The 11,787-nt window shown below is 22.8% G+C and overlaps 5 protein-coding genes across 5 annotated transcripts; 3 read left to right on the forward strand and 2 right to left on the reverse strand.

The window, feature by feature from the left end:
* Positions 1-102: 102 nt before the first annotated feature.
* LOC108000338 (triosephosphate isomerase) lies at positions 103-1,706 on the forward strand. The gene is made up of 3 exons (XM_017060592.3): positions 103-395; positions 635-888; positions 1,054-1,706. The coding sequence occupies exons 1-3, from the start codon at positions 287-289 to the stop codon at positions 1,432-1,434; spliced, it is 744 nt and encodes a 247-aa protein (XP_016916081.1). The 5' UTR covers positions 103-286; the 3' UTR covers positions 1,435-1,706.
* A 2-nt stretch (positions 1,707-1,708) lies between these two features.
* On the reverse strand, positions 1,709-2,375 carry LOC108000339 (large ribosomal subunit protein bL20m). The gene is made up of 3 exons (XM_017060594.3): positions 2,240-2,375; positions 2,054-2,164; positions 1,709-1,991 (listed from the first exon to the last, which is right to left on the reverse strand). The coding sequence occupies exons 1-3, from the start codon at positions 2,324-2,326 to the stop codon at positions 1,734-1,736; spliced, it is 456 nt and encodes a 151-aa protein (XP_016916083.1). The 5' UTR covers positions 2,327-2,375; the 3' UTR covers positions 1,709-1,733.
* Positions 2,376-2,953: 578 nt separating this feature from the next.
* LOC108000336 (something about silencing protein 10) lies at positions 2,954-4,993 on the forward strand. Its single transcript, XM_017060590.3, has 4 exons — positions 2,954-3,108; positions 3,339-3,946; positions 4,033-4,667; positions 4,770-4,993. The coding sequence occupies exons 1-4, from the start codon at positions 3,092-3,094 to the stop codon at positions 4,857-4,859; spliced, it is 1,350 nt and encodes a 449-aa protein (XP_016916079.1). The 5' UTR covers positions 2,954-3,091; the 3' UTR covers positions 4,860-4,993.
* Positions 4,994-5,073: 80 nt separating this feature from the next.
* Positions 5,074-7,445, reverse strand: LOC108000341 (10 kDa heat shock protein, mitochondrial). Its single transcript, XM_017060596.3, has 3 exons — positions 6,382-7,445; positions 5,545-5,712; positions 5,074-5,437 (listed from the first exon to the last, which is right to left on the reverse strand). The coding sequence occupies exons 1-3, from the start codon at positions 6,382-6,384 to the stop codon at positions 5,294-5,296; spliced, it is 315 nt and encodes a 104-aa protein (XP_016916085.1). The 5' UTR covers positions 6,385-7,445; the 3' UTR covers positions 5,074-5,293.
* Positions 7,446-7,450: 5 nt separating this feature from the next.
* LOC108000480 (heat shock protein 60A) lies at positions 7,451-11,472 on the forward strand. Its single transcript, XM_017060833.3, has 4 exons — positions 7,451-7,826; positions 8,640-9,051; positions 9,207-10,097; positions 10,281-11,472. The coding sequence occupies exons 2-4, from the start codon at positions 8,640-8,642 to the stop codon at positions 10,688-10,690; spliced, it is 1,713 nt and encodes a 570-aa protein (XP_016916322.1). The 5' UTR covers positions 7,451-7,826; the 3' UTR covers positions 10,691-11,472.
* Positions 11,473-11,787: the final 315 nt, after the last annotated feature.

The following is an 11,787-nucleotide window of genomic DNA, read 5'->3' on the forward strand; positions in this document are numbered from 1 at the left end:
AAATATACTTATTTATGAAAAAATATATTTAACAAATAATTTTCTTCTTGAAAATAAAATAATTATTTTAAATTATTTTAAATTAAAGTAGTTTCATAAAAAAGAGAGGGGAGTAAATCGAGAATGGTGGGGATTTCATAAAATCGGGTTGGAAGGAACGTGACTAAATTCACCTTCTGTATTGTTGAAGGTCGAAAGAATATTTTCAAAATTTGTTTCAGATTTGCAAGTAACTTGCAAATTTATTACTATTAATAGTTTACTTGTATCAATATACTCTAAGGCCATGGGTCGTAAATTTTTTGTTGGTGGTAATTGGAAAATGAATGGTACCAAAAGTGAAATAAATGATATTGTTGGCTTTTTAAAAAAAGGTCCACTTGATTCAAATGTTGGTATGTTTAAAGAAAAAATTTTATTATTTTTTTATGTTTTTAACTTATATTTTCTGTTATTTTATTCATAACATTCATTAATTATTAATACATTAATAATATTCATTATTAAAATATAATATTAATATCATAATTATAATCTTATAATAATATATTCAAATATTAAGTAATTTATGCATTTTATTATAATTAATAAAATAAATATATTAAAATTAAATTACATAATTATATTATATCAGAGGTTGTCGTTGGAGTACCATCTATATATTTAACATATGCCAAAAATATATTACCCAATAATATTAGTATTGCTGGACAAAATACATATAAGGTTGCAAAAGGAGCATTTACTGGAGAAATAAGTCCTGCTATGCTTTTGGACAATGGAATCCCATGGGTAATTCTTGGTCATTCTGAACGTAGAAATATTTTTGGTGAAAATGATGAATTAATAGCAGAAAAAGTAGCCCATGCTTTAGATAGTGGACTAAAGGTAAAATATTAATTATTTTAAAAATATAAATTATTATTCAAACTATAATTACAGAATTCTTTATATGTAATAAAAAATGAAATAAATGATGTGTGTGTGAGTGTGTTTTAGCATAAAATTTAAAAATTAATAAATATGAATATATTTTGTATATATTTAATGAAGGTAATTGCATGTATTGGAGAAAAATTAGAAGAAAGAGAAGCTGGTAAAACAGATGAAGTAGTTTTTAGACAGACGAAAGCTATTGCAAATAAAATCAATTCATGGGATAATGTAGTTGTTGCTTATGAACCAGTTTGGGCAATTGGAACGGGTAAAACAGCCACACCACAACAAGCTCAAGAGGTTCATGAAAAACTAAGAAATTGGTTCTCTAAAAATGTTAATCAAACTGTCGCAGAAACTGTTAGAATTATTTATGGAGGTTCAGTAACAGCAGGAAATGCAAAAGATTTAGCAAAAGAGAAAGATATTGATGGATTTTTAGTTGGTGGAGCATCTTTAAAACCTGATTTTGTACAGATCGTTAATGCTAAGCAGTGAGATGAAATATTCTTTATATAAGAATATTATTCCTTAAATTAATATACACTCTAGAATGTGTATATTATAATAAGTATAAAATAAGTAAGAATTAATTTATAAATATTTTTCTTGTTGTTTGTATAGAGAAAGTTTTATGTCATGTTCCTGCAATGAAGAGTTATTATCCTACAATTAACAATAAAATATATATTTCATTCTTCTATTCTTAAAAAACATATGCTTGTTGTAAATACATAATTATTAATAATTCAATAAATGTTACAACAAAATGTAAGTTTCACAATTTATTTAACCTTTTAATCTAATTCATCAACTAATCCTTTAATCATAACATTTTCAGGCATAGAATTATTGGCAACTTTTGGATCACCTCCAAGTTTTGCCTTTGCACAAGCAATATCAGATAAACATTTAAATGTTCGTGGTTCCCAAATAGCCAAAATTGCTAATGATTTACGATTTAATAATACATTACATCTACTTAATCCTTCTAATAGCACTTTTAAACCAATACCATGTTCATTTGTAGCAGCATTTATTCTAGTTTCCCAAAGCTATACGAAAAAGGAAAGATTAATTATATAATATTTTAAAAAAAAATTTTCTTGCATAATACCTCTCTCATATCTTGTTTTTTAAGTTTTCTTCCTTTTGTAGAAAATTGCAATGCTCTATGTACACTTTTAATAGTTAAGCTATAGCAATTTCTTCTTCTTCCAATATAATGCTGAAAAGTTTTTATTTTGATTAAAATTTTATTTGGCATAATTTTTCCTATTCTTTTTAAGTGTTGTATATTTACCGCAGCAAGTTTGAATATTTGTCGTTTTCGCCAGAATTCATCAGGACCCCGACATCTCACAAATAACTGTGCAGTTAAAAATACCATTTTTCTTTTAAATTTAAATAAATAATAAAAATCAAATATTAATATGATATTTATATAATTTTTATTTTCACAAATATAGTGTATAAGTAATCACATAACCTAAATTTAATTTATAAAATTCTTAAATTTAATATTTAAAACACACTATATGTTGTATGTTAAATAATTACTTATATGTCTAACTAAAGTTAAAATATATCATATAGGGACTTTTTAGGCTTGTAGTAAAGACTCGTGTAAAGATTTTGACTCGAAAATTTATAATAAAATAAATCACCAATCAGAAAACTAAACACTACTATAAATAAATAAAATATAATCAAATCAAGTAATATTATAATTATTGGTCAAAAAATTATATCGAGATCAAAAGAAATCACAATAGAAAATTTCTTCATAAAATATATTCATATTCTTATATCTTTAAAAAATTATTAAATTTTCTTCGAGTAACAAGAATAAGTGCTTCTAATAAAATTATATTTTTCTAAAAATACGTATTATTTTTTATTATTTGTGCAAAAAAAATCTATTTTACACAATGCGTTTTACAAAAAGTGAAGTTTTTAAATAAAATTGTTTAAGTTTTATAAAATAAAATATACAATCGCGTGTTGTATAATTCTGAAATACTTTTAACTATAATTTTTCTATTATATATACATATATATATATATTACACAAATTTTATAGCAAGGAAATTTAATTCAAGAAATACAGGAAATATTAAAAACTAAAAAAGAAGAAAAAATATATAATTTTAATATGAAAAATAAAAAGAGGTAAAATAAGAATTGTCTTGAATAAAATACTAATTTAGTACAATATAGATTTTTGAAAATATTAATATAAATTATATTCCATTTATTTATAATTTAAAATATGTTTTTTTATGTTATTAATTAGTATATGTGTATATTAGTATATATAATTACATAATATGTTATTATATGTATAATAACATATAATATATAATTAATATATTAGTGTATACGTACTTGATTTTTTTCAGTAAAACAAAAGTAACAGAAATGAGTAAAGAAACAGAGAATTTAGAAAATATAGATATAAATGATATCACAAATTCTGAAGAAGAATATTCTGAAAATGAACGCAATTTACTTAGAAAAATACGAGAAAGACAATCTTCAGAAAGTTATGATAGTGATTATGAAGTATATGGATTACATGAAGAAAATGAACAAGATCAAGATAACACTGAAAATGAAATACAAACAGATTCTATGGAATCTGATATTGAAGGATTACAAGAAGATTTTGATCTGCCAAATGAAAAAGCTTGGGGAAAAAAGAAAAAAGATTATTATTCTACAGATTATATAGATCCTGATTATGCCACTATCAATCAAAAAGATTTAATTGAAGCAGAAATGGAAGAAGAAGAAGCTAGAAATATTCAAAAAAGATTGGCAGAACAGTTGGATGATGTTGATTTTGGATTGGATATTATACAAACAACAAAAAATGATAATCAAAAAATATATGAGAATGCAGAACAATTTATAAAATCTGATTTCAGTAAACTTAGTAAAAGACAAAAGCAAGCAATAATGCAAAAAGAAAGTCCTGAATTTGTGATTCTTGTAAATGATTTTAAAGGTATTATATTAAAAAATTTATAAATTATTTTTAAGTAATATAAAATTTGAAATATAAATATTTTTAATATATATTTTATGATTTAGATTACTTGACTGAAGCAAAAGATTTATTAGCACCATTTTTAAAATTAGTTAAAAATGGTGTAATGCCTAATTGCCCTGCTATTTCTTTCATAAGGATAAAATATCATCTTTTGTTAAATTATTGTATCAATATATCTTTCTACTTGATGCTTAAAGCAAAAAGATTACCTGTTAATACTCATCCAGTTATAAAACGTTTAGCACAATATCGTCAATTATTAAATCAACTTGAATCTGAGCAAGGAAATTTAATTCAAGAAATACAGGAAATATTAAAAACTAAAAAATTGGATAACAATAAAATGAGCATCAATGAACAAAAAATAAATTATTTCAATGAAAAAACAAATCATATAGAAAAATTTGTAAATGAAGATACAAATATATATTCAGTAGAATCTGAATCTGATTTTGAAATAGAAAATAAATATACAAATGAAAAAATAGATTTACAGAATAGAGAAGAAAATAAAATAGAAAATATTGATACAATAATTGATGAAGGAAAAAGAGCAATTACATATCAAATAGCAAAAAATAAAGGTTTAATGCCACATCGGAAAAAGGAACAACGTAATCCTAGAGTAAAACACAGAAATAAATATCGTAAGGCTAAAATTCGTAGAAAAGGAGCGGTATGTATATATTTTCTTTAAATAGTGAAAAATAATTATTTAATAAAATAGTTATATAATAAAAATAAATAATTAAAAAATTATTTTTATTTTATTTTATAGATAAGAGAAGTGAGAAAAGAAGTTACTCGTTATGCTGGGGAAATATCGGGTATTAAAGCTAGTGTAAAGAAAAGTATCAAATTGAAATAAATAAATCTGCATTAAAATTGTATTTTATATTAAAAATTGTAGAATTATCTTTATTTTCTATATATCTTATATTAAAATAATATATTTATTTATGTACAAAATACAAATTTACTTAATATATTAATATCAATGAATTCTTTTTTTATTTATTTATCTATATTATTTATGAAGTGCCAAAATAAAAAGATAGAAGAAACATTATTTAAACAAAGAGTAGTATATAAACACAATGAACATTTTATTTTTTCTTTTTTTTTATAACTATGAAATCATGACACATAAAATAGTAGATATATAATAGTATTGTATGATATAATTATGAACATTAAAGTTTGCATGAAATTAACTTACATTTTACTGTTTCATTGTTTACATATTTCTTATAAAATATTTTATAGTATTTGAACAATTGCAAACATAAATTTAATAGAAACTTAAACTTCTAATTTTGCCAGTATATCTGACTCACGGAATAAATGAAATTCTTTATTATCTTCAAATTCTACCTTAGTTCCACCATATTCTGGTAATAACACAATATCACCAACTTTGATACTTAAAGGAATGTGTTCACCTTTCTGAAATTAAATATTAAATATTACTGAACTTATTAAAAATAGATATCAATATTTTTTTTTAATTCACGATTAAATATTATTAAAAATATTATATATTTTTAACATACATCATTTCTTTGTCCAGGTCCAATTGCTACAACAGTACCTTGCAATACTTTTGCTTGAGCTTTCTCTGGTAAAACAATACCACCTTTTGTTTTTGTTATAGCTTCAGCTCTTTGCACAAGAACTCTATCGAAGAGAGGTATAAGTCTCTTAATGGCATTAGTTGCAGCCTATTATAAAAATATTAAAATATATATATATATAATCATAATATTTAACATTTTATTAATGTATATTTATAATATACGAATCAAATTAATTACTTTAAGATCATGCATGGCGTAATTTCACAAAATGTTTTTTATAATTCTTTTAAAATTAAAAAAAAAAGGTTAGTTTTTATAAAATATATATTTGATATTTATAAATGAAAACAAATAATGAAAATACAATATATATAAAATCACAGAGATTAATTTCTTATTTATTTAACTTTACTATTAAATTTGCGATGTATTGAATCACAAGCACAATTATATATATTTATTTTTGTTTTATTATCCGTTTTATATATTCATTTGTTTTTTTCTCAATAATAAAAAAAAGAAGAACGAAAAAAACCAATACCGGCCATGCGGCAAAATTTATAATGAAAAATTACTGAAATTACTATATTAAACAAAAAAATAACAAATGACAAAAGTATTATATACGATTTTTAATTTATTACTTATATACTTTAAAAATCAAAAGATAATTAATAAAAAATATATTATTTAATAATTTATTCAATAATTTAGAGGTTATATTCAAAAAAATATTTTAAAAATTATAAAATTGATTTATTATTTTATATGAAAAATTTTAAATAATATAAGATATAATTTTTATTTTCTTACCATAGTTTCTAAAATTACAAACTTCAATAATCCACGGAGAATGTGTACTTGTGCACGTTGTGCAACTTATATGCTGAAAGCGAACAATCTTTCCTGTTCTTCTCGAAGATTCCGAATGTGCCCCACCACGTGTTTATTGATTTCGTATTCGAGCAAGAGCAAGATTTGTTATATAATTTGTTATGTGCTTATATATATTCTTATTTATTCATATATGATAAAATTTACTAAAAATGTGACCAAAATACTATTAAACGTATAAATAATATATAATTATTTTAACAATGTAATTAAATACTTATATTCTTTAACAAAGTTTTATAAAATAAAAAATGTACTATAACGATACAATATATTAAATAATTTTTTTAAAAGAATGAGTTCTAAAATTCAACTTTATTTTCATATATTTACTTTCTATTACATATTAAAGTAACAATTTGTTATTCTTAATTTTGCTTTATTTATCAATAAATTATGCTTTACTTATCATTTAAATTAAGTATATATTCATAAAATGATTGGTAACGAATAAATATTATTTAATATAAGAAATTATTAAATATTTTCTTTTGATTTGCATGTAAACAGAAAAATATAAATTAAAATATTGATAAAGATAATTTTTTAATATGATTCTATAATAGATTATATATTAAAAACATTCATTTCTATCATATAATAAATATTTTATAAATTGTAATATTTTTTATCGTTCGATATTTTTAAAATGAAATAGAATTAAAACAATAAAGATTATACTTATCAAATTATTTATTTTAAAACATATTGATAATAATATAAAAAATGACTTAAAAATTCGATATTTTTAAATAAGTATTAAAAAAAAAAATATTTCATCAGAAGAAAATAATTCTTAACAGTTTTTAGTAAAATTAATATATTTTTCTTCTTCTTCTTCTTATTATTATTATTACTAGTATATATTAGTATTATAATTATATTTCAAATTGTTATAAAATCATTTATAAACTAATGTTAATTTAGAGATTGAGAATCATTATAATAAAGAACGCGTTACCGGTATATCGACGAACATGATTGGCGAATACAGGATGATTGCATCACCATATTCTCGTACATTCTAGAACATAATCCCACACTAAGAAAATGATATGAATATGAGAGAAAGAAATAAATATTGTTAAAAGAAAGAATAAGAATAATCATAACATTTTTATTTTATTTGTATTTTATTTCAATTAAATTTATTGACAATTTTAAAACATTTTTTTAATGATAAATATAAAGGTTAGGTTAAGATAGAAAGGAAAGGGAGGGGAGTATTTCCCATGTGTATCGTAAGCTCTCTTACATATTTCATTCTACTAGCGAGACAACGTGCGGTCACGCTGTGGCGATTTTCAATTACTTTTGTAACTACAATCTCTAATCAACAGCTTTTTCTCCTTCATTAGTCAAAGGTAAATGTTTTTATGATAATCTTGATTTGTTTCTTTATATGTAAAATAAATATTAATTCTTTAATAATATTAGCCGGCTAAATCTATTAAAATTTATTTTTCTTATATTTATTGTATATCTTATTTCTATAATTATTATGTATTAATAGGTTCTGTTTTAGAATAATTTTTTTTGTATTTGTCATTTCAATAAATTTAAATGTTTAAAAAATATTACAATTTTTGAAACCATAACCAAAACCATTACGAAATATAAAAGCAAAGAATATTCATATATTCTGATAAATTTTCCTTATAATTATTTTAATCTATGTGAGTTACTCATATTCTTTTAATGTAATATCTTGATTCTTTTTTTGCTTCACTCTTTTTTTCTTAAATAAGCCGGTTCGATTAATTAAATCGAATACTAAATTAATATAATATAGGAAAAATTTAAATGAAAAAGAAGTCATATATTTTGTATAAATATATTATATAAAAATTTTCGTAAAAAATTTTTTAGATTATAAATTTTTTTAGAAGTAAATCTATATCATTCAATTTCTTCCTTGACCACGCGGTAGTTTACATAACCACGTTTATGTTAAAAGATTATCAATCATTGTTAATATTTGAAAATAATGAAAAACAAACTTATTTATTTAAAATTAAATTATTATTTAATTATTTAATAATAATAATGAATTTTATTATTAAAATTTAAAAATTTTTACTATGTTCCATATTTATAATATATTTATATAATATAATTTATATTTTTTAAATTATCAATGGAAATTATCAACTGTATTATTATTTTTATTATTTTAGATGCACAGATTACCAACCATATTGCGAAGTGCAGCCTTGCGCCAATTACAAACTCGTTCATATGCTAAAGATGTACGTTTTGGTGCAGAAGTTAGAGCACTTATGTTGCAAGGTGTTGATATTTTAGCAGATGCAGTTGCAGTAACAATGGGTCCAAAAGGACGTAATGTTATCTTAGAACAAAGTTGGGGTAGTCCAAAAATTACTAAAGATGGTGTTACAGTTGCTAAAGGAGTTGAATTAAAAGATAAATTTCAGAATATTGGAGCAAAATTAGTACAAGATGTAGCAAATAATACAAATGAAGAGGCAGGAGATGGTACAACTACAGCTACAGTTTTGGCAAGAGCCATTGCTAAAGAAGGTTTTGAAAAAATAAGTAAAGGTGCCAATCCTGTAGAAATAAGAAGAGGTAATAAAAATAAAATTAGATATATAAATTATAAAATTTAATTTGTTATATAATATTATTAAAATTTTTTACACAAATTTTTTCAATTCTAAAAAAAATATTTTCTTAGTTTTTCTTAATGTAAAATAATTATTATAATAATGAATATATTATAGGTGTTATGTTAGCTGTTGATAAAGTTAAAGATGAATTAAAAGCCTTAAGTAAACCAGTAACAACTCCTGAAGAAATTGCACAAGTAGCAACTATTTCAGCTAATGGAGATAAAGCAATTGGTAATCTTATTTCTGATGCTATGAAAAAAGTTGGAAAAGAAGGTGTAATTACTGTAAAAGATGGTAAAACGTTACATGATGAACTGGAAGTTATAGAAGGAATGAAATTTGATAGAGGCTACATATCTCCTTACTTTATAAATTCTAGTAAAGGAGCAAAAGTTGAATTTCAAGATGCACTTCTGCTTTTCAGCGAGAAAAAAATATCATCTGTACAATCTATAATTCCTGCATTAGAATTAGCGAATTCTCAACGAAAACCACTAGTTATTATAGCAGAAGACATTGATGGTGAAGCTTTGTCAACACTTGTAGTTAATAGATTAAAAATTGGCTTACAAGTGGCTGCAGTCAAAGCTCCTGGTTTTGGAGATAATAGAAAAGCAACGCTTCAAGATATGGCAATTTTGACTGGAGGAATTGTATTTGGTGATGATGCAAATCTTGTTAAATTAGAGAATGTACAATTATGTGATTTGGGTGAAGTAGGAGAAGTCGTAATTACGAAAGATGATACACTTTTTCTTAAGGGCAAAGGAAAAAAAAGTGATATTGATCATAGAGCAGACGTAATTAGAGATCAAATTGCAAATACAACATCTGACTATGAAAAAGAAAAATTACAAGAACGTTTGGCAAGGTTAGCATCAGGAGTTGCAGTTCTTAGAGTTGGTGGAAGTAGTGAAGTTGAAGTTAATGAAAAAAAAGATCGTGTTCATGATGCTCTTAACGCAACCAGAGCAGCTGTTGAAGAAGGAATTGTTCCTGGAGGTAAATACATATTTATTTTCAAAATTTTTTTTATAAAATTTTAAAATGAAAGCACAATATAATTATACAAAATATATTCAATTTATTACAGATATTGAGAAAAAATAATCCTAATAATTATAATTAAATTAATAATTAAATAAAAATAAATTATCAATTATTTTTAATATTTTTATTTTATAGGCGGTACTGCTCTTTTAAGATGTATTCCAGCTCTTCGAAATTTGAAAGCATCAAATAATGATCAAGAAACTGGAATAAAGATAGTGGCAAATGCATTGCGTATGCCATGTTTGCAGATTGCTCAAAATGCAGGCGTGGATGCTAGTTTAGTGGTAGCAAAAGTTAGTGATGGTAATCTTGGTTATGATGCTTTAAATGATGAATATGTTGACATGATCGAAAAAGGTATTATTGATCCAACAAAAGTAGTGCGTACGGCACTTACTGACGCTGCGGGCGTTGCATCGCTGCTCACTACTGCTGAAGCGGTGGTTGCTGAATTGCCTAAAGAAGAACCTCAAATGCCAATGGGTGGTGGTGGTATGGGTGGAATGGGTGGTATGGGTGGTATGGGAGGTATGGGTATGTAATTAAATGAAATCCCATACAAAGACTGAATTTTACATCGCAGTTTGATCGCAATATTAATTACTTTTTTTATAAATTGCGATTTTAATTGCAAATACATAAATATGATATACCGATCGAATGTTAAATGCTTAGGACACTACCGTACTTTAAACTAAAGAATAAGGTGAAAACAAGTTCTTCACATACCGTTGTGATATTTGTTCTCGAGTCATTTATGTTTGTTTCGCATTCTAAGCATTATTGTTTTACTATATACATACCATAACAAAAATTCATTCCTTTCTGGAAAAAATACACATTTATATTGACAGTTTACATATTGTTATATAAAATGTAACAATAAATGTGCAAACAAGTAATATTATTGCATTTAAAAATAATAAAATTTAATAAGTTTTGAATTAATGATGAATTATAAAAATATATTCAAAAAATTTGATCAACATGTCTAAATAATTTTGTATTTATAGAAAGCTATTCTTTTTTTTCTATAATTAAAATTGTTCATCAAATACTCGTATTCTTTTGCTTAATCAAAAGGTTATCAAATAAAAAATATTTGTTTGCGATTATAAAAGTCTAATAATAATATTCTTATAATAACTAAATAATAATATCCTTTGAGAAATATTTAATAAATAAAAAAATAAATAAATAATGATGCAAATGTACAAACATATGTATTGCAATAGGATAAACACACAAATTATTTCATACCTTTTTTTAAATGTTATGATTTATTTCCATTTTTTAGTCTTAATAAATGTATCTTTAAAATATATATTATTGTTGTTCTTTAAAGAAAAATTGTTTCCTACATTTTTATTTTATTTTTATTCAAAAATTTGAAAAATGAAGTTTTAATATATAAAAAATTTAACCCAAAAAATATTGTTAATTAAATTAAATTTTATTACAATAAGAAATAATTATTTATAGTTTTATTCAAGTAATTATTTATATTAATTATTAACAAGATATTATAAAAACATGTTGTAATATTTTGTAAATTAATTGAAAACATTTTAATAATGACATTAAATATTTTGTTCACTTACTTTGCCATATTATATCTATAGAATATAATTATGTATAC

Source organism: Apis cerana, linkage group LG16 (assembly GCF_029169275.1).
Source record: "Apis cerana isolate GH-2021 linkage group LG16, AcerK_1.0, whole genome shotgun sequence".
Classification (NCBI taxonomy): domain Eukaryota; kingdom Metazoa; phylum Arthropoda; class Insecta; order Hymenoptera; family Apidae; genus Apis; species Apis cerana.